This window comes from Paroedura picta, chromosome 2, assembly GCF_049243985.1.
Source record: "Paroedura picta isolate Pp20150507F chromosome 2, Ppicta_v3.0, whole genome shotgun sequence".
Lineage (NCBI taxonomy): Eukaryota > Metazoa > Chordata > Lepidosauria > Squamata > Gekkonidae > Paroedura > Paroedura picta.
In genome coordinates this window covers 21,352,635-21,374,483 of record NC_135370.1, presented here as the reverse complement: position 1 = coordinate 21,374,483, position 21,849 = coordinate 21,352,635, and the positions used below count along the sequence as shown (strand labels likewise).

Genomic DNA, 21,849 nt, shown 5'->3' with positions numbered 1-21,849 from the left:
TTAAAATCTAAATAAATGAAACATATTTTGGAAAAACTTGGATTTCAAATGTATAGGATAAGACAAACATCTATTTTTTTCATGAATGTTAAGTGCAGTATTTTTCCTCTTAAAGGGCTATTAGTTTTATATTTAGCAAAACATGAATGCAACATTCTAAATAGGGATCACAACACTGCCTAGGAAAATATTGAGAGATGTGAATAGTGGAGGTTTGAGAGGATGTGATGTCACTTCTGCATGAAGGTGGAATTCCCCCTTAACTCTATGGTTAACACCACAGAAACATGTGAAATTTCTTAAGAGTGTCACTATTGGGATGATCCCGCCAACTCCTTGAATTCTTGAAGAACTGCCCATGAGTCCCAGGCAGTTGGGAAAAGGGTACAATATTGGGGAAGGAGTGTGGAAGAAGAAAGGAATAAACAGTTGTGTAAAACTGAAACTGGTAAAATAGAAGTTTTTAAATTTGGTCTGGGCTGGATGTTTTTGGGGTATAAGTTTACCTTTGCTAAAACTTCATCTTTCTCAGCACAGGACAGTTTGCATTCTTGAATCTGTCTCTAAAAAACAACAAACACGTTACTCATTTGGGGACATTTTTAACAAAGACTTTCCCCACTGATATTTCCAGTTCCCCAAAGACTGATCAGATATACAAGTCAATTTTTACTGACACTCAGTTTTCATTGCTCATAGCTCTATTTTGCATATACTTATTCTGTCTTGTCTTGTTTTGCTTGTTCTGATTTTTTTTTCCAGGCGGGGGGCTGAGGGGACGGGATTAAGTTGCATTCAAACTATGGTGACCCCATAGGGTTTTCAAGGCAAGTGATACTTAGGTGGTTTGCCATTGCTTGACACTTTAACACACACTAAATAATGCACTTTCAACCCATTTTTATGCACTTTGCAACTGGATTTTACTGTGTGAAATGGCAAAATCCACCTGCAAAGGTTGCTGAAGTGGATTGAAACTGCATTTAGCATGTGTTGTCAGAGTTTAAATTTGCAAGATCTGCAGCACCAGGGTGCTTTAAAGCAGTGGTCCCCAATCTTTTTATCACTGGGGACCAATCAACACTTGACAATTTTACTGAGTACCGGGGAGGGGGTAGTCTTTTGCTGAGGGACGTTGCCGCCTGTGCCCGTGCTCCGCTTGCTTTCCTGCCGGTGCCCCTGATTTCCTGCTGTCCACTGGGGGGCTCTGCCAGCAGCATCTGTGCAGTGCCACACCAAGGGGGAGCCCCAGCCATGGCGGTCGCTGGAGAGCACCAAAGGTGAGCCGGTGGCAGAGTGGCAGGGCAGCCCCCGAGGCAGCAACCGGGGAGGAGGACGAGGAGGAGCCACGGCCCGGTACTGACTGATCCACGGACCGGTCCCAGTCCCCGAACCGGGGGTTGGGGACCACTGCTTTAAAGAATAAAATAGTTTTATTTGGTAGACAAACAACTTTGCATAGAAAGAGAGAGTCCTGTCTAACTGTTACGTTGTCTTTATTCACTCCAGCCTTCCTCAACTGTTTTACTGTTGAGAAACCCCTGAAACATTCTTCAGGCTTCAAGAAACTCCAGAAGTGGTGTGATGGTGCAGAATACGGTTGTTAAGCACAGCTGTGCACAGCACAGGCCCACCTGCGGCACCTCCCATTCCCACCCCCTCCAGGCCCATCACTAGCCATTTTGGGGCAGGGCAGGTCGACATGATGATCTAAGTTTGTATCACCTGATAAACGTTTAACAGTTTTTAAAAATATCTTAAAAATTAATTAACTCCCACCCATTCAGGAAACCCTTCCAAGGGCCATCAAGAAACCCCAGGGTTTCATGAAACCGTGATTCACTCCATCCTGGACCCAAGCTGGGAGGAAGAATACTCAAAGAGCAGGACGACTCCAAATGAGCCAATCAGGAGATAACTGGAAAAACATCAGGAAGCTTCTGGATTAACTATGCTAAACACACATCTATGATGCCCCCTGCAGATCACTCTTCATATTCTATTCAATCATGCAAACACTGCAGATCTTGCATATTCCAACAGTAACCACCCTGGCATTTCTTGGTGGTCTCCCATCTGAATATTGACCAGGGCCGATCCTGCTTAGCTTCCAAAATCTGACAAGATTGGCCTTGCCTGCTCAGGGCTGTTCTAAATTTGCTTACCCGTAATTTATTGACATGACAGCTCAGCTGCAAATACTCCTGCTGAATGATCTTCTGTGATTCGGCTAAAGCTGCACTCTGGTTTCAGACACACATAAAAATAAACACCTAGCATCAGTTCTATGGCCTCCTTATACATGCCATTTAGTTGTATTCCTTATTTATGAACGGAAATACATGCCAACGAATAAACAGTACATCAAAGTAGCTGAATGGATTTGCAGAGAACTGTCCTGGACCTGGAATGATAATTTCCAGACAGAATCTGGGCCCAGCTAGACGGCTTTAGGACTCGAATGACAGTCCCTAGAGCAGGGATTCCCAACCAGGGGACTACAGTAGACTCTACTGAAACTCTTTCTGCTGTTTTACCTCTTCATGTCTGTTTTGATCTCACTTCACTCTTATGTATGTTTAATCCAGGGGTTCCCAGCCTTTTAGTGGATATCTTGGATGCTTTAGGATGCTTAGGGCTGATCCTCTGTAGAGCAGGGGGTTGGACTAGATGGCCTGTATGGCCCCTTCCAACTCTATGATTCTATATTTGGAACATTGACACTGGTGGAATGCACAACAACTAAATGGCTTCCAAAGGAGGTGGAGCCAACCATAGACTTGCCAGGTTCCTCTTGGCCACCAGAGGAGGATAGGTGAGTATGACTGCCAGATCTAGGTTGGGAAACCCTTAGAGATTTGGGGATGGAGCCAAAGGCAGAAACCTCAGTGGGGTACACTGCTATAGAGTCTACCCTCCAAAGCAACCATTTTAAGAAATTGATCTCTGGAGATGAGCAGTATTTTTGTGGGATCCACATGTCCCTCCTGGAGGTTGGCAACCTTAGCCAACCACAAAATGTCAGGGAGTGAGGTTATAGTAAGTTTGGTATTCTGCATTCAAAACTTAAGACAAAAGCTCCATTTAATGTTTCCTTTTAAAATGAACATGGTGTTTTAAAATGTTTTCTGGATATACGCAAAATAAGTCCACATATTGAACTATGTAAGAAACTCACATCAAGCTGTATCTGTCTTCATTTTGCAGGTTTCCAACCTGACTGCCCTCTTCCATGAGTTGAGCTTTTGCCCACACTTCGTTCCTCCCAGTTTCTAAAAACACTTGGTGAATGCACGAAAACCAAAGAGAAAAATGCTCTTTGGTCCCTAATTTAAAAAGTTGTTTTATGACTGCTACAGGAAGGCTGCAGACACTGAGGACAAGAAAGGTGAAGCACAAGGAGATGCTAGATGTATTGCCCGTGCCGGAGAACTCCTTGGAAAACAAGAAATCTGGCTCTATCTGTTTGGGTCCAAAGGTAACCGGCAAACAGCATGAAGCACAGTCTCTGGAGAGAGATTCTACAGAAGGTTCATCTCCTGATAATGAACCTCCCACACGTGAGCCATCAACACTGCTAGAAAAACAAGTATCCAGCTCACCAGAAGCACCCATTAGAGCAAAGGAAAGAGCAGCAAAGGAAAGCATTTAAAGAGACAAGATGTAGTGTTCATCTATAGGCCTGCTATCACAGGGAACTGGAAAAAGGAGGATCTTTGCAGGATGAGGGCTGAGTGCAGAGGCCAGTTGATAGAAGCAATTCCAAGACCAGGACTTGGGGGTTGCTATGCCCTATAGAACCAGACATAAATGGCTCTAGGCAGAGCTGTCATGTATTCTCTGTGTGTAAGGGTCCATTTGCCCCAGGCCTCAAACTCAAAGAGGACCTAAAAGAAAAAAAGGCCTCAAACCTTTTCATACTCTGCATTTTGGATGTAAAAAATCTCACCTAGAAAAAGAAGAAGAAGAAGAGTTGGTTCTTATATGCCACTTTTCCCTACCCGAAGGAGGCTCAAAGCGGCTTACAGTCGCCTTCCCTTTCCTCTCCCCACAACAGACACCCTGTGGGGTGGGTGAGGCTGAGAGAGCCCTGATATCACTGCTCAGTCAGAACAGCTTTATCAGAGCCGTGGCGAGCCCAAGGTCACCCAGCTGGCTGCATGTGGGGGAGTGCAGAATCAAACCTAAAGAAGCATTTTATTTCTTCAAAAGGAGAAAAATAGTTTTAAAATTTTTGCCCAGTTCTCTCCCAGATGTTCTGATTTTTACATTGGAAAAGGGGGGGGGTTTACTTAAAATAGACTTCTCCTGAATATATGATAAGGGGAATTAGCTATTAGGATTGTTTTTGAAAAATGGAAGTTCTTAACACACATCCACGCTATTTAAACGAAACAAGTATACAAGAAGGAAGAAAAGTTGAGAGGTGCAAAGGGGGATTGATATTTTGGGTTGGATAAAGGTCAATCGCTGCCTTCCAATGTTCAGGCTTCCATGAAGAGATAAGCAGCAGGACAAACCAGCACCAGAACTAGGTGTGTGTTGTGGATCTAGAGACAGTACACAAAAGACTGAGTTCAGTGTGATGTTTAAATTCTCCAAAAGTGTCCTAAGGCAGTTAGCCCCTAAAATAACGTGTCTGATCTAATTACTGGAATGAAATAAAGAAACTGAACTAGTTAATGATTTTAACAAATATTTGGCAAAGAAACATTGATTGAGTTCTATAGAATAGAAGCATAGAGTTAAAGAGAAACCTCCAGAGTGAGGTAATTTCAGATTTGCTCAGGTAGCTGCAACATTTGTATTCACTTTGAATAGGTGTTTGGGTGGGGCAAAGCCACTTTGCTCAAATGGGTTTGATGATCTTGTGCATATGGATGAAAAAAAGTACCTGGTAGATGATTGAATCAGAGATGAAATTGGGAAAAGAATAGTTACAACGGCTGAGATAGCATTGTAGGCTATCTGAAAGGATTAGCAAACTGACAGAGTTTAAGGATTTCTTTGTTTGAGGTGTTCCCAGGTGAGAGAAAGGTCGCTGATGCAGTTAATTACATTACTCTGCTAAAATCCTCTTGATGGAGGTTAACATGTCACTAGACTATCTCGATGAGCTTCTTGTGGTGCAGAGTGGTAAGGCAGCAGACAAGCGGTCTGAAAGATCTGCCTATGAGGCTGGGAGTTCGATCCCAGCAGCCAGCTCAAGGTTGACTCAGCCTTCCATCCTTCTGAGGTCGGTAAAATGAGTGCCCAGCTTGCTGGGGGGTAAACGGTCATGACTGGGGAAGGCACTGGCAAGCCACCCCGTATTGAGTCTGCCATGAAAACGCTGGAGGGCGTCACCCCAAGGGTCAGACATGACTCGGTGCTTGCACAGGGGATACCTTTACCTTTAGACTATTTCATGCCTTATAAAGGAAGGTTCATAGACAAACTCCCCCTTTTGCGCAGTGAGGGTGGCTGGGGTCCTAACAGGAGGAAGTCATTAAGAAAAAACAACAATGGGAAAGTGTGGAAACCCCCCCACCCCCCGCATTAATGTCACTAGTTGAAAGTGGCTTTATACATGCCTCTTCTGAAAGCACGGACATTCTGTTGTGCAAACGTTCATTGTTTTCCTTCTGTGGGGGAGAAAAAAGATCATGATGAGCAGAACAGCTAACAGACTGAAGCAGTTATTTTACTGATGTGTCAGAAAGAACCCTTGGAAAATCTCCCAGCTCATCTCAAAGCTCTGAAGAACCCTACATTATTCCAGTTGCAAGTTGCCATGCTACAGAGTTAGTTAAGGATCCCCAGAGGAAAAACTAGTCAACCGTCCTAGGCCTACTGCACACTCCAATAGATTGCAAGTTCCTCCAAAACTCTTGAGTGAATCTGTGGCTTGTGCACAGCTTAAGCCTTTGGTTGGTATTGGGGAATTGATGCTGAGACGTGGACTCACTATCCATGATTCCCCCCTCCAATTGTTTCCTCAGAAATGCTGGGGCTTAATAGCGAAGCACATGCTTTGCATGCAGAAGATTCTGGAGGTGATCTGTTTATTGGATATATTGCAGTGGAACAGTCACAGGCTTGCTAACTCTGGGTGGGGAAATTCCTGGAGTTTTGGGGAGGAACCTGGTTAGGGGAGAGACCTGAATGGACTATAATTCCATAGAGCCCACCCTCCAAAGCACCTGTATGGCCAGGAGGCATGGGGGAGGTCTCCCTTGGGGCTAGGCAGTATTCAGCCGAACTCCAGATGCTATATGGCAGGGGTAGTCAACCTGTGATCCTCCAGTTGTTCGTGGACTACAATTCCCATGAGCCCCTGCCAGCAAACATGGACATCTGGAGGAGGACGTAGGTTGACTACCCCCTGCTATATGGCATGGTAGTGGTGGTGGGAATTGAACTTGATCCAGTCTTTAATCTGGCATCAGTGCAGCTGGAAGAGCACTGGTGTCATGTGCAACTTCTACTGGGTCCCTGTAAGGTCCTGTGCTGCTACATTTTGAACTAGTTGGAGTCTTAGGAGGAGTCCCAGAGGAAGCCCTGCATAGGGCAAGTTACAGAAGTCTAGTCTAGAGGTGACCAATAGTTCCCAGAGTTAAGGGCCACAAGAGTCAGGAGGAAGCAATGGGGAGGGGGCAAAATTATCCTCTTTTCCCCTCTTTCTTCAGTGGGAATAAACTTTCCTAAAGTCAGAAAGATCTACTGGGGGAAGGCTGGCTATTGTTAATACCTTCCACTGATTGCTCATGAGATCCAACACAATAGGTCCCTGGGATTTCATTTTTAGGGCCCCGTGCAGACTTCCATTCGTGGTATTTCTCTTCATGGTTGCCTACCAGCTTTTTAAGGTACTGTTCCGCCAAAGATGTGGACACCCTCTCTTCGTCCAGTTTTTTCCGGCCTGCTTGGATTTCTGCCTCCAAGAAAATGTTTCTCTTCTCAACCTTCTTTACCCTGCGTACAATCCAGGGGAAAACAAGTGAATAAATGACTGCCTCAGTATGGCAAATGTAGTTTGAAGAAGTGACATGGCTTTGGGTTGATGTTTGCATCTGTATTTCTAAAGAAAATCATCACTTTCAACCGAAAAAAGGATACAGGGACTCAGCAATTCCTCCAGTGACATATATGGTTAAATGTATACCTTCTGAGTTCAGCCCTCATAGCGGTCACATTTCTCTGTAAGTCCCTGTCCTTTGCTCTGATGATGTCCCCTTCTTTAAGGAGACAGTGAAGCTGTCCTTCCAGCCGTTGGTTCGTATGCCTTGTCTGGAGGAAAGTGTCCTTTGTTGCCATCCAGAGGTCACTAGTGGCGACAATAAAAAGCAAAATGGTTATCTCTCTGGTTACCTGACCCTGCTTAGCTTCCAAGATCTGACAAAACAGGGCTGTACCATGCCACCTCGTCTCTGGGTACGGCAAACCTACCTTGTATGCCTTGCCCTAGATAGTTTTTTGTTCATGTTGGTTTCCAAGCCTGTAACCTCTTGTCATAAGAATATCAGAAGAGCCCTGCTGGATCAGACCAGTGGTCCATCTAGTCCAGCATCTTGTCTCACACAGAGACCAATCAGATACTCTGGAGGCCAACAACGGGGCATAGAGGCTGAGGCCTTCCTAAGAACATAAGAAGACCCCTGCTGGATCAGACCAATAATCCATCTAGTCCAGCATCCTGTCTCATACAGTGGCCAACCAGTTCCTCTGGGCAGCCAACAACAGGGAACAGATTCAAGATCTTTCTAAGAACATCAGAAGAGCCCTGCTGGATAAAACCAATAATCTATCTAGTCCAGCATCCTACCTCACACAGTGGTCAACCAGTTCCTCTGGAGAGCCAACAACAAGGCTTAGAAGCTGAGACGTTCCCCTGATGTTGGCTCCTGGCTCTGGAATTCAGAGGATTAGGGCCTCTGAATGTCACTATGGCTAGTAGTCCTTGTTAAACTTATTCTCCATGATTTCTTTGGGGAGGGATTTAAAGGGCTCAGTGTGCCTGTCATTATCAGCTGCGTGGCAGGCACTCTCTCTCCTCCCCTTTCTCAGACTGCAGAGATGCTCTCTATTGGGAAGGGGGGATATGTGCACAAAAAAATCCCCTGAAACGATTCAATTGCAAACAAATCTTTTAAAAGGGTTATTCATGCAATTCAGATTTGTCTCAAATTGTTCCAGGCTGTATCTGAAGTATATGGATTCGTGTGTGTGTGTGCACGCATGTGTGCGGCGCACATGGCTAGTACCCCCCAAGTCACATTTGCTGGAGATACAAAACCAAAGCAAACTCAAAAGGTACTGACCTGGTGCTGTTGGTTTCCTGATGGTTGGCAACACCAGATCCAGGAATCTGCTGAGACATACCATAGATTTCAGAATTATTTTTCACTCCTGGAATACGGGGTTGAGTTTACTTTCAAGTGCTGTACAACCTTATTGTTATTGTTGCGATTGTTATTACAAGTGGGGCAACCAGAAGCACTGGGGGAGGGCCTCTCCTTACTGGCTCCATAGCCCTCTCTTACACTATTTCTTCTTTTTCTGCAGCATTGCCCCCCCTGCCCCATAGTCTATATCTGCACCCCCCCCCCTTCAGAAATTCTCTTTCCGTGCACATAGGCCTTCTTTTCCTAAATCTACAATTATGGTTTCTGTTATTTTGGGGACTTTTTATTTGATGAAATGTAATAAATAAATCCTTTGTATTGGAAGCACAGAAGCTTCATGCGGTATCTCGCTGAAGGTTGAATGATTCAATAAGGAGTGCAGAATTCTACCTCTGGGACACAAAAATGAGAAGCATGCCTACTGGACAGGAGATATTCTGAGGAGTAGTGTGTGTGAACTAGATCTCGGATACTTGTGGATTGTAAGCTAAACATGAACAGACAGTGTGATCCGGCCGGAAAAAAAGGTGAATGCAGTCTTGGGCTGTATCAGTAGAGGCATCACATCAAAATCACAAGATGTCATAATCCCACCGTATACCATATTAGTCTGACCCCTCCTGGAGTCCTGGGTGTATTGGGATTCGATGGTAAAAATATTGAGGTTGATACTGGGATTTTGATTTCTATCAATATCTTAGTTGAGGAAAAATAAAATATGATGAAATCTTTTTGTGGAATCTGGTCAGCTTTCATTAATCATAGAATCATAGAGTTGGAAGGGACCTCCTGGGTGATTTAGTCCAACTCCCTGCACTATGCAGGACATTCACAACCCTATCGCTCACCCACTGTAACCTGCCACCCCATTAAGCTTTCACAGAATCAGTCTCTCTGTCAGATGGCTCTCTAGCCTCTGTTTAAATATTTCCAAAGATAGAGAACCCACCACCTCCCGAGGAAGCCTGTTCCACCGAGAAACTGCTCTAACCGTCAGGAACTTCTTTAAAAGGCACCCTTTAAAATACTTGAAGATGGTTATCAGATCCCCTCTCAGTCGTCTCCTCTCCAAGCTAAACAGACCCAACCTTTCCTCATACGCTTTGGTCTCCAAACCCCTCACCATCTTGGTTGCTCTCCTGTGGACACGCTCCAGCTCCCAATCAGAGTTTGTTCAGTGGAGTGAGAAAATTGTATATAAAAGCTGCCAGGTGGTAACAGCAAGTTCTTACTTATTTCCTTATTTCAAATAATACTACCATCTACTGTAGTAAAACTGAATACATTTACTTACATACTAGAGAACAGTCAACCACAATCTTTAACAGTAACCTTTTTCTCTGAGGTAAAAAAAAAATCTGGTCTCCAGATAGACACTTCCTTTTTCCCTTGTTCACATAAAGTTAACAGTCTGGTTATAACGTTGTTTCATTTGATATTCACAACATAGACATAGTAATTGCTTTACATTGTCGGACAGAAAAACCTGAATATGAACAGAGAGGCTCTCTCTCTCTCTCTCTCTCTCTCTCTCTCTCTCTCTCTCTCTCTCTCTCTCTCTCCCTCCCTCCCTCCCCCCCTCTCTCTCCCCCCTCTCCCTCTCTCCCCCCTCTCCCTCTCTCCCCCCTTTCTCTCCCCCCTCTCTCTCTCCCTCTCCCTCTCTCCCTCCTCTCTCTCCCTCCTCTCTCTCCCCCCTCTCTCTCTCCCCCTCTCTCTCCCCCCTCTCCCCCCTCTCTCTCTCTCACAACTGTCATATACTAACTGTCAAAATGGAACCCTCCCATCATGCATCACTTCAGCCTCAGTGTGTACATCCAAGGATGCAAAACGAGAATTCCAACAGTGTGGAGTGCTGGAGGCCTCCCTTCAAAGAGGAGGACAAAATGGGGAGGGTGCAGAGGAGAGCGAGGAGGATGAAACCAGGGCGTGGGGACCGAGCCCTATGAGGAAAGGCTGAGGGACTTGGGAATGTTCAGCCTGGAGAAGAGGAGCTTGAGAGGGGACAGGATGGCTCTCTTGAAGGATTTCAAAGGTTGTCACTTAAAGGAGGGCAGGGAGCAGAGGATAGTAATGGGTTTAAACTACATGGTGAATGATATCGGGAACAACATTTTCACAGAGTAGTTTGGCAGTGGGATCAGCTGCCTAAGGAGGTGGTGAGCTCCCCCTCACTGGCAGTCTTGAAGCAGTGACTGGACAGTTACTTATCCTGGATGTTTTAGGCCAGGGGTAGTCAAACTGCAGCCCTCCAGATGTCCATGGACTACAATTCCCATGAGCCCCTGCCAGCAGCCGCAGTTTGACTACCCCTGCCTAGGCTGACCCTGCAGTTAACAGGGGGTTGGACTGGAGATGGCCCTTTCCAACTTTAGCATTCTAAGGGGGAAATGCTGTTCAAACAATTAACAAAGCACATCTTACACGACAGATCCATGTAGGTCTAGGATTAATGTGCAGCAACCTTGTTTGTTTTTCTTTTTCTCCCCCCCCCCCTTTTTTTTGTTTGCTGCTATAGAGCTGCAACTGATTTATGGGGTTCCTCATGGGATTTTCAAGGCAAAACACATTTAGAGTATTGGGTTCAATGACAAAAATTATTTGACTTGGAAGTACAGAAGCTTGACATAGTATCTTTGATCCTCCACATTTCCCGGTTATGGGAAACTGCTGTTTCCACCTCCTCCACTGCCTCAGTCGAAGCCGGTGGGGCAGAAGAGCGCCAGATGTATGTGTGTGTGCTCTCTGTGCGTGTATTCTCTGGCAAGATCTCTGTCACCCAATTCAGGGGCTTTGCCGGCAAGGCAGGGGTGGGGCCCCTTAAACCATGGGGCCTGTAGCACGTGATACAAATGTTACATGGATAAACCAGTAAAAGGTAAAGGTATCCCCTGTGCAAGCACCGAGTCATATCTGACCCTTGGGGTGACGCCCTCTAGCGTTTTCTTGGCAGACTCAATACGGGGTGGTTTGCCAGTGCCTTCCCCAGTCATTACCGTTTACCCCCCAGCAAGCTGGGTACTCATTTTACCGACCTCGGAAGGATGGAAGGCTGAGTCAACCTTGAGCCGGCTGCTGGGATTGAACTCCCAGCCTCATGGGCAAAGCTGTCAGACGGCTGCCTTACCACTCTGCGCCACAAGAGGCTCGGATAAACCAGTACTGCAGCCAAAACAAATAATGTGGCTTTATATGTAACATTGTCAACACAGTCGGATAAAAGGTAAATGATCTTTTCAGCAAGAGAATGGAGGTTAGAAGCGCATAAGATCTCATCCAAGAATTTGGTTGAGCTTAAAGCGAACAGTCGAATATGTCGTGGGGGGAGATCGTCCAGGGCTTGTGCACCACAAATACAAAAACTTTTGGCGTACGGCTATAACGGCCAGCCAAGACCTCCGTGGGCGTTGTTTCAAAGCAAAGTGATGTGAAAGCTGCTCTAAGATTATGGTTGGGAATCTTACTTAGATAAGAGGATCTACGATGGTCATGTCTGAACAGTTTGAATCATGATGACGACTTTGTTTGCAGGATTTGAAATCTATTTGGGCATCACTTTTAAAGAGTTGGTAATTATTTCCTGGGGGGTGGGGTTAAAAGGTCATCAGGGATGGGGTACTGTGCAAGAAGGCTAATTCATAAGGCTATGCCATGCTGAATCCTTAGGAGAGCATGCCTGGTTTGGCTATCTTCCCAGCAAAGAATGGGTGGCAGGTGACACTTCCCTCTCCATATATAGAGAGAAAGGAGAACAAAAAACAACCAGAAACAAACTGATGTAATGCAAAACTCAAGCATGTGTAGTGAACCCTTTACTGCAGGGTAATTTTTTAACCAGTCACAAAAAGACATGGGGGGAGTCATGGAATGTGTAAAGATGAGTGGTTATCATTGTTGCATCAAAGAACTGCTGCATCTCAAGCTTTAAGTGTATTGGCAGGATCTCATGGGAAATGTAGTCCATCTGGAGAGCCACAGTCTGGCCACTCCTGCTTTAGATCTTCCTTTTGCTATTAAAATAAAATTTTCTCTGTTGCTTGGTGGTCTCACTTCATTCCTTTTTTAGAGCTGGAGGGGTGAAGAGCACCCTTATATGCAACAATAAGGAGAAGCAATACTCATGCCTTGCTTACTGCTGGGTTTTTTTTTCTGTGCCCAGCTTTGCAATTTTCAGCCACTAAGGGCCATTTATGCATTTCCAACTGGTCCAGAATGCAGGAGCTCTGGTCCTTACAAGGATTCAGTGGAGAGCATATATTACACTTGTGCTCTCTTGATTGCCCTGGCTCCAGATTGGAGAAAAATAAAGTTCAAGGTTTTGACTCTTACATTCAAAACCCTAAAGGGTCTGAGACCCTTCTGTCTATAGGACAGCCTTTTCCCTACACCAACCAGAGACTATTAGGATCATGTAATCAAAATCTGCTGGGGTCCCCAGCCCTAAAGAGATAAAACTGACCTCAATTCAGGCCAGAGCTTCTTTAGCCCTGGCCCCAGGCTGGTGGAATGCTCTGTCTGAGGACATCAGGGCCCTCCAGGACTTTAAACAGTTCCAGAGGACTTGCAAAATGAGGCTGTTCTGCCAGGCCTACGGTTGCAGGGCCTGCAAAATGGAGCTCTTCCGCCAGGTCTATGGTTGAGGCTGGGCGACCAAGTAGATCTAGGCCCCTCCCATAGAACGACGGGGGCAAATTCCACCTGCGCCCTCTTCCCTCCACTTCCCCTCTTAGATATTCGGATATGTTAGTGCTGGATGAGTTTTACCGCTGTATCTTAAGGTTTTTATTAGGAGGAGGCAGTTCATTGTTTTAATGTTCTAATTTATTTATTTGTTTTTAAAGTCAGTTGTTACCTGCCCTGAGCTGACCAGGGAAGGGCAGGATAGAAATAGTTTTTTAATTATCACACCACATATAGTGTCAGATCCCTCCAATGACATGCGCCTCTGATTGGCCCTCACCAGAGACCATTCCCCCAAGTAGGGTGAGAGCTCTTCCCCATTGAGGGCCAATCTGAGGCTCTTCCCCACCTCCGTCCTCTTCCTCATGTGCCCTGGATGCTGAGCCTGCCACTCTCCCCAGCCTCCTGGCCACTAGGGGAGGACGGGGAAGGCCTAGCTGGTGCACACGCCTACTTCCCCATCCCCTGCTGGTGGCCTGGGGGGACAGGGCAACCCTCTTTGTGAGGATTAAATAGAGGATGTGGGTAGGATAAGAAAACCACTGCGAGTGCTGATCAAGGAGGAACATGGGATATAAATTTTAAAAAATAAGGTTGGATATTATATTAACCCACCCCATGACAGTGTATAGGATTGTTAGGTAAGCAACTGATTGGTTTTTAGTGGAACAAAATTGTATTAATTACATTCAAGTGGAACATTCCTTTAAATATATTTTCTCTCTTTATATCTTTAATATTTATTTCATGCCTGGTCAGGTATACGGATGGGCAATTTGGTTTGGATAAGCCAAGAAGTACTCAAATCAATGCTGATTCGGGTATTCTTTGGATGTATCAGAGCCAAATTGCTCATCCCTGCACTTTAAACTGGTTAGATCTGCAGCCAGTTTAAACTTCCCTTCCCCCTGCACCTATCCCAAGCTGCTGAGCACTTGGACTTCTGGGGAACATGTTAGGATCAGCTGTTTGGCATACCCTTTACATGCCCCCCACACACACCTTGCCAGGCAGCAGAGAGCTGGGGGGGGGGAGAGAAAGCAGCCAAACAGCTGATCTCTGGAGACCAGCTGTCTGATTCAGCCCAATTGATTCAGCCCAATTGATTTGGGCATCGAATCAATTCAGCCGAATCTGAATAATCCAAACCCCTATATCAAATAAGTGATTTAGGTGATTCAGATTTGGCCAAGTCCAAAAAGTACCGATATTTTTTCCTGTGCACACACCTAGTCAGGTCTGCATGTCTAACATAAGAGGAAGATGCGTGTTTTGTATAAAGAGTGTTTTTAATCCCTGGATTTTATTGTTCCATCTTCCATTAAAATGTATGCATTTCCAAATGGTATTCATCTTAGCACCCTGACTTGATATCCCAGGCTAGCTGTATCTCCTCAGATCTCAGATGTTAAGCAGGCTCAGCCCTGGTTGGTATTTGAATGGGAGACCTCCCAAGGAAGTCAAGGGTCTTTGCACAGAAGCAGGCAATGGTGAACCACCTTTGAACGTGTCTTGCCTCGAAAACTCCATGGGGTTGCCATAAATCAACTCTGACTTCATAGCAATTAAAAAGAACAACTTAGAATGTGAGTTTTGAAGAAGAGGAGTTGGTTCTTATATGCCACTTTTCTCTACTCAAAGGAGCCTCAAAGTGGCTTACATTCGCCTTCCCTTTCCTCTCCCGACAACAGACATCCTATGAGGGAGGTGAGGCTGAGAGAGCCCTGATATTACCGAAGAAGAACAGTTGGTTCTTATATGCTGCTTTTCTCTACCCGGAGGAGTCTCAGAGCAGTTTACATTTGCCTTCCCTTTCCTCTCCCCACAACAGACACCCTGTGAGGTGGGTTAGGGTGAGAGAACCCTGATATTCTTGCTTGGTCAGAACAGCTTTATCAGTGCTCTGATGACCCCAAGGCATGTGGAGGAGTATGGTATCAAACCCGAAACTCACCAGATTAGAAGTTCGCACTCTTAACCAATACTCCAGGCTGGTTGGGTTGTTCTCAAGCCACTGGTTAGCTAATACATTTTACGGTTGGCATTTCTCCTCCCCCCTTTATTTTTTCCCTAGGCCTGATGGGAGTACAGCCAAAAAGTTCCTCCTTAATATCGTTACAGAATTATGTAAGCAGTCCAAGCCATGCTACCTTTCCTTCGCTTGTCATTCTCGGCCAAGAAATGTATTCTGGTCTCTCAGACTTGATTGCAGCTGTAGCTTATGGGGTAGCTATGTCGTATGTGTGTGTGTGTGTGCCTGTGTGGAGGAGGTTATAGGCGCATGCAGCCTATGAGATCATAAAAGGCTTACCCATCTCCAAGGTAACTGGATAAAGGGCCTTACAGATCATCTGTAAGAGGCAGGCATTGAAGGGCTTTGACTGCATTATCTGACCGCCTTATCTAGCCACCGCATCACTCACCAACTACGCATAAGACTTGAACATGTTGTATATGGTTACGTTGCCCTCAGTTTACTATACAGTAATTTATTGGCTCTTATGCCCTCTGTTAACTTTGTATAAAACCTGGAGATGCGTGTTTGGTCATATGCTACTTGTTCAGTTTGTATTAGTTTGAATAACAGTCATTCTTGCAGATGTTATGACTTTGCATTAAAGAATATGTTAATTTCTTATTATGGGTGGTTTTGTATTATATACAGTAATCTCAGTCCTATCTTGGATGTCTATAAAAATGTTTTTGGAACTCAGAGGTTGAGCTGTACAATAAAATAATGTAAAACTTGTTGATTGTTTATTATAGTACACAATTAAAAAACAGAATAAAAAGTTCATAAAAACTATACAGAACTAACAGCACATAAGACCAAATGCGTTTCGAGCCTCAGTGTCAGAACTGTGATAATACACTCTATATAAAATATATTAAACTCTTTATAAAGTGTAGCTGAGTGGTTGAATGAGATCCTGGAAGATAAATAGATATTGGAAAATATCAGAATGAGCATGATTAAAAAGGAGAGTCTGATATGTAAATCATTCAAACATGCGTGGTGACTTAACTGTAAATTACGGCTCCAGCCAATATATGTAAATTTTATCCTTTTTGGAGACCACCTCCTATGATATGTGCCTAAGGTCACCACTGTGTAAAAATAAAAAAGAGCCTACTTTTGAAAAATTAAAGAGTAAAATTGCCCATATTACCAACGGGATATCCCCATACATACCTTTGCTATTATATAATTCTGTGCTGAGAATGTATCTCATGTGCGTCAGAAATAAAGCTATATCATTGTATTGGGGAGGAAACTATTGACGTCCATCTGTAAGGCTGATGTAATCCTGCTGTTGTTGCATCAGCAAGTGTCTGTGGACTAGCCTTGAAGTCCAGCAAAAAAAAATGTGTGTGTGTAGGGGAAGGAAAGTGGGGGGGAAGAGGGAGAAGACACCAGCTCAAGTCTACCAGCCGCAAACTATAAAATACAATTATACAACACTGATACATATTAAAATGCTAACATCCAGTCCAGTGGTCCCCAACCCGCGGGCCGCGGCCCGGTGCCGGGCCGCGAAGGCCTTGGCGCCGGGCTGCGGCTCCTTCCCCCCCCCTTCCCAAAGCGAGAAGCTCGCCAGGCCGCGAGCAAATCGGCCCCCAAAGCTGCCGATTAGCTCGCAGCCAGGCAAGCTTCTTGTTTCGGGAAGGGAGGGAAGAGAAGCTTGCCAAGCCGCAAGCTAATCGGCCGCTTTGGCGGCCGATTTGCTGGCGGCCCGGAGGGGCCGGGAGGGGGACTAATTGGAGGTGGGCCCCGAAGGACACCTTCTCCCCCCCCCGGCCCTTTACTTCATCCCCCCCAGCCCTTTACAACATATTCATTGTTGTGGCGTGTCTGTATCTTATTTTGAAGGGATATTTAAACATTACCATAGCGACCAGAGAGCGCTAGGGCAGTGGTTGAGAGTAGAGGAGTAAACTACCCCCCCCCCGGGCCTCAGTAAAAGGTGTTGAGTGGTCCCCGGTGAGTGGTCCCCGGCATTGAGTGGTCAATGCAGGATCAGTCCAAAGCATCCTAAAGCAGTGGTCCCCAACCTTTTTATCACCGGGGGGGGGATGAAGTAAAGGGCCGGGGGGGGAGAAAGCGTCCTTCGGGGCCCACCTCCAATTAGTCGAAGGACCACACGTGGTCCGCGGCCCACAGGTTGGGGATCGCTACTCTAAGGTATAATCTTATTTCTACAATAGTCTCTTAGAGCCCCTCCATGAGTTTGTATTTTCATTTTCCTGATGTTAGACCTTCTAAAAGTTTCCGACTCCTTACCCGCACTGGAATGAACATTTGAATTAAAAAAAACTGGGTTGATTCAATAATGTAGCAAGATGCTCATCTGAATAGCTAACGACATTGAAATCATGATGTGCCATGATAACCTCCCAAAATATTGTTGTTATAATTCCCGAAACATACAATGCAAAACCAAAACCAAAAAAGGAACACAACCCAAACTTGAATTGAGCTGTACAATAAAATAATGTAAAACTTGTTGATTATTTATTATAGTGCACAATTAAAAACAGAATAAAAACTTCATAAAAACTATACAGAACTAACAGCACATAAGACCAAACGCGTTTCGACCCTACTGGGTCTTCCTCAGTGGTCAGAATTGTGATAATACACTCTATATAAAATATCTATATTGAACTCTTTATAAAGTGTAGCTGAGTGGTTGAATGGGATCCCGGGACATAAATAGATATTGAAAAATATCAGAATGAGCATGATTTAAAAAAGAGAGTCTAATATGTAAATCATTCAAACATGAGTGGTGACTTATTGTAAATTATGGCTCCAACCAATATATGTAAATTTTATCTTTTTTGGAGACCACCTCCTATGATACGTGCCAGGTGTGGCCCAGAGATGTCCCAAAATCACAACTGATCTCCAGAACAGAAGCAAAAATCTGAGCTTCTGGCCAATAGCATTTAGGCAGGAGGGGAAAGGCCACGGACCACCAGAGCTCCTGCGGATCCCCAGGTGTCCCTGGGACCCTGTATTGGGAATCTCTGTTCTATATGAGAAAAGCAAACACTTTCATATAAATACATGTAATGGCTTCACTGAGCCACTGGGGTGCACTAAAGCTCTATATAACACAGTACAAAAATCAGAGGAGGTGTATGTGGAGACCCTGAACATTTTAAACCTGTTTGTGATAAAAGATTTTGACTCATGGAAATGGTCCTAAGATGGAAAAAAATGAGGTTAACAAAAATGACATTTCTCAGTTCCTGACGGGAGCTACGATCAAGAATGGAATCTTAAATTCCCATTCCCTTTCTGCAGCTGGGAAGGATCTGCCCACAGCTGTTTATTATATCTGGATGTTGCTCTTCTTGTGAAGAATTCAAGCAAGTTTGCAGATGCAACAGTTGGGGGTGAAGAGGGGTTTTATTGGGGTTTTGATACGGACAACTGTACCCCGCCATGAACCAGTTCCGGGAGTGGGGGGTAATAAATCTAACTAACTAACTAACTAACTAACTAACTAACTAACTAACTAACTAACAAACAAATAAAATGGTTGCCACGCAGAAGCAGACGATGGCAGACAGGTCTCTTGCCTGGCCGCTGGGCAATCTTAGGATCCTCTGGCTACGTTACACATATGCCATACAATAAATAGTAATAAATAACTTAGTAGACCAATGTTTTTTCTCCCTGTGCACCAGCTTCATGGGAGTGGAACGTCAGTGGAAGAAGCTTCCATCAAGTTCACACCTGCATAGCCCAGGCAAGGCTGATCCCGTCAGATCTCAGGAGCGAAGCTGGGCTCTTCGGTTCTAATTTCCCTTTGGCTGATCCCGGGCAAAATCAAGCATCTTTGATGGAATTCTGCTTTGAAGATTTCAGTGGGAGGCATGCCCATAGCCCATCTATGTTTGTTGAAACCCAACAGGAGATGTAAGAGCTGAACTTCTGAGCTTCCTGTTGTTTTCGCATGGCACCAAATATAACGTCACTGTGCGCAGGTATTTCACATTACCTGGTTCGACACTCGAAAGCTTTTACCCCAAAGTGTCTTGTCAGTCTCTCAGAGGCTACTGGACGCGACTCTAGCGGTCCGACCACAGTCCACATGGCTGCCCTCTGAAATTACCTGCCATGTGCTACTTTGAGTAGGAGAGGCCAGTGACTGAACTTGGGACTTCCTGCATGCAAAACTGATGCTCAATGACTGAGCCCCTGCAAAAAGGAAATTATGCTGTACGGAGTACAATAAAGAGAGCATCGACGGCCTTTGGGAACCAGGAACACCGTCACGCAGAGGGGAACCATCAGCTTTTTGGCTGTCATTTCTCTCTCTCATGCTGTGCTTTGACTTTTGCACTGGAACAGAGTCTACTGTTTCTTACATATGAGGATTCACCATTAGAAATCCTTGTGGTTCCTTACTGAAGGTTTCCCCCAAAACATTTTCAATGTACAAGCCATTTCATTTTGAAAATAAATACTTTGTTGACAAGGAGAATACTTAGTCAACAATTGTCTGTTCCTACTCCTTATCATACTTTAAAGGTAAAGGTAAAGGTATCCCCTGTGCAAGCACTGGGTCATGCCTGACCCTTGGGGTGACGCCCTCCAGTGTTTTCTTGGCAGACTCAATACGGGGTGGTTTGCCAGTGCCTTCCCCAGTCATTACCATTTACCCCCCCCCCCAGCAAGCTGGGTACTCATTTTACCAACCTCGGAAGGATGGAAGGCTGAGTCAACCTTGAGCCGGCTGCTGGGATTGAACTCCCAGCCTCATGGGCAGAGCTTTCAGACCGCATGTCTGCTGCCTTACCATTCTGCACCACAAGAGGCTCTTTTATCATACTTTACACAGTATGATTTCTTTTTTGTATGAGCCTTCAACCTTGTGTATTCCTACTTCTTTTGTCATCTAGAATCATAGAATCACAGAGTTGGAAGGGACCTCCTGGGTCAAACCACTGGTCTATCCGAGCCAGTATTATATGTGTTCGCTGTTTACAGTGATGCTCTTCAACACTACGACTACCTGATTGTTTGAAATGGAGATGCCACAGTTTGAACCTGGGACCTCCTGGGTGCCAAGCCAATGCTCTGCCACTGAGCCACCACAGAAAAGGGAGAGAAGAGTAAGAGAAAGCAGCATCAATGTAGCCAAAGGCACCAGTCTCTCTCATATAGACCAGGGATTCCCCACCAGGGCCCGTGAAGCCCTGAGGCTCTGTGAGAGCTCCCTGGCCTTTCCACTGTATCCTGCCTTAATGGTCTCAGCCACAAGCTATTCCCAGCACTGCCGTGAAAGCAGGGAACCCGAGTGGCCAGATCTGGGGCTTTCCGGAGCCTGAACAAGATTTCAAAAGCTCCACGGTCAAAAGTTTGGAAAAGGCTGCCATGTGCTCACAAACACAAGTGCAAGAATGTGCGCCAATTTGAATGTTTCCAGAGAGGCTCTCTTGATATGCAAGAGCATTTCATGTGTTCCCGAAGTTCATCATTTCTGATGTTAACATCACGTGTCAAAATATCAAGCTGAATACAGACCCATGCGGATGACTGCCTCTTCCTAACTAGATGGGATAGAAGTTAGACCCTCTCGTCAGCACAGGCCCTGAATTGAGACTTAAAAGTCTGGGTTAAAAGCAATTGCTCTGTGGGTGAGAGCGAAAAATTAAAGATTTCCTGTCTTTCACAGCAGCATTTCTTTGAAGTAGATAGTGGGTTGATTTTCATGCGTGAGACCAGAAGATGGCACCCTTGGAAGGGCTATCGACAAAAATAAATAAGCAAATAAAAACCCAGCTCCAAAGTGATAACAATGGGAAAGGACGGCTAAGCAGCCACATCAAGGACAAACTGGGGTGCCATCCACAAGAACAGAGCAAGGCCTCTGCCCTGAAAAGGCCACAGAAGGTCACTTGCACTAACAAGGCCAGCTAGGGCCACCCACCTTGGAAATCTGGGAGTTGTTCCCGTAGGGTGGAGACAAAGGTACTTTCCTGAAGTTTTTGGTTAGGGTGATATATCCAGGTAGATTTCAAGCAAGAGAATTGAGGGTTTTTTTTAATTCCCTACATAACCTGATGGTAGCTAAGGTATTATTGCTAAAGCTCTTGCTAGGAAGGTGTACAGTCAAGAAGAACGTAGATTGACTTCTGTCAGATTTTGTCAGAACCATAGATACTGTCCCGTGTTCACTCACTTAAGAGTGATGTCAGTGGCACTTACTTCGAAGTAAAATTGTAACAGATTATCTTTCCTTTCGTTTTCTTATGCTCTTTGGCCTTAAGCCTTAAGCCATCATATTTTATCATGGGGGGGGGGCGGGTTTCATAAAAAGTATTAATTTTAATTTTATGTTGAGTTGCCAGTGACCTGGAAGCATGTAGGTCCACAACCTGCAATAGAAAGGATAGGTCTTGATTTACATTTATAAGCTCATTCTTCTACAACAGTCATTGAACCCGTCTTTTTTTTTTCTCCTCGTTGAAGTCTGAGCATTCAAAAACTAAGTGAGCCAGACTGTATTGCAAAAACTCTTCCTTTCCCAGATTGCAGCCTTTCACTTCTGGGGCCATAATAAGGTTTAATTTGGCAGCACCCCAAAATCTCGATATCGGGGTACAGTTATGGATTTTAAATATGCTGGCGATATAGGCAGGAGGTTGAAGTCCATTATATGCCAGAGCTCATGCCCGTCTTGCTCGTTGGTTTGCACTTCTAAAATCCAATGCCGATAGTTCTTTTTTGACCTTCTGAAATGCTGTCCCTTTAAGATAATAAAACTGGGAC

The 21,849-nt window shown here is 45.0% G+C and overlaps 1 protein-coding gene across 1 annotated transcript in view; it reads right to left on the bottom strand.

The window, feature by feature from the left end:
* Positions 1-15,294, bottom strand: part of LOC143830984 (uncharacterized) — a 39,898-nt gene extending 24,604 nt beyond the window's left edge. Inside the window, exons 1-7 of the mRNA XM_077324201.1 lie at positions 15,212-15,294; positions 8,301-8,347; positions 7,145-7,306; positions 6,837-6,954; positions 5,574-5,624; positions 2,166-2,243; positions 507-563 (exon numbers count right to left, since the gene is read on the bottom strand). Of these exons, the coding sequence (XP_077180316.1) occupies positions 507-563; positions 2,166-2,243; positions 5,574-5,624; positions 6,837-6,954; positions 7,145-7,306; positions 8,301-8,347; positions 15,212-15,229 (531 nt within the window). The 5' untranslated portion in view covers positions 15,230-15,294. The remainder of the gene's footprint in view (positions 1-506; positions 564-2,165; positions 2,244-5,573; positions 5,625-6,836; positions 6,955-7,144; positions 7,307-8,300; positions 8,348-15,211) is intronic.
* Between the last annotated feature and the right edge of the window lie 6,555 nt (positions 15,295-21,849).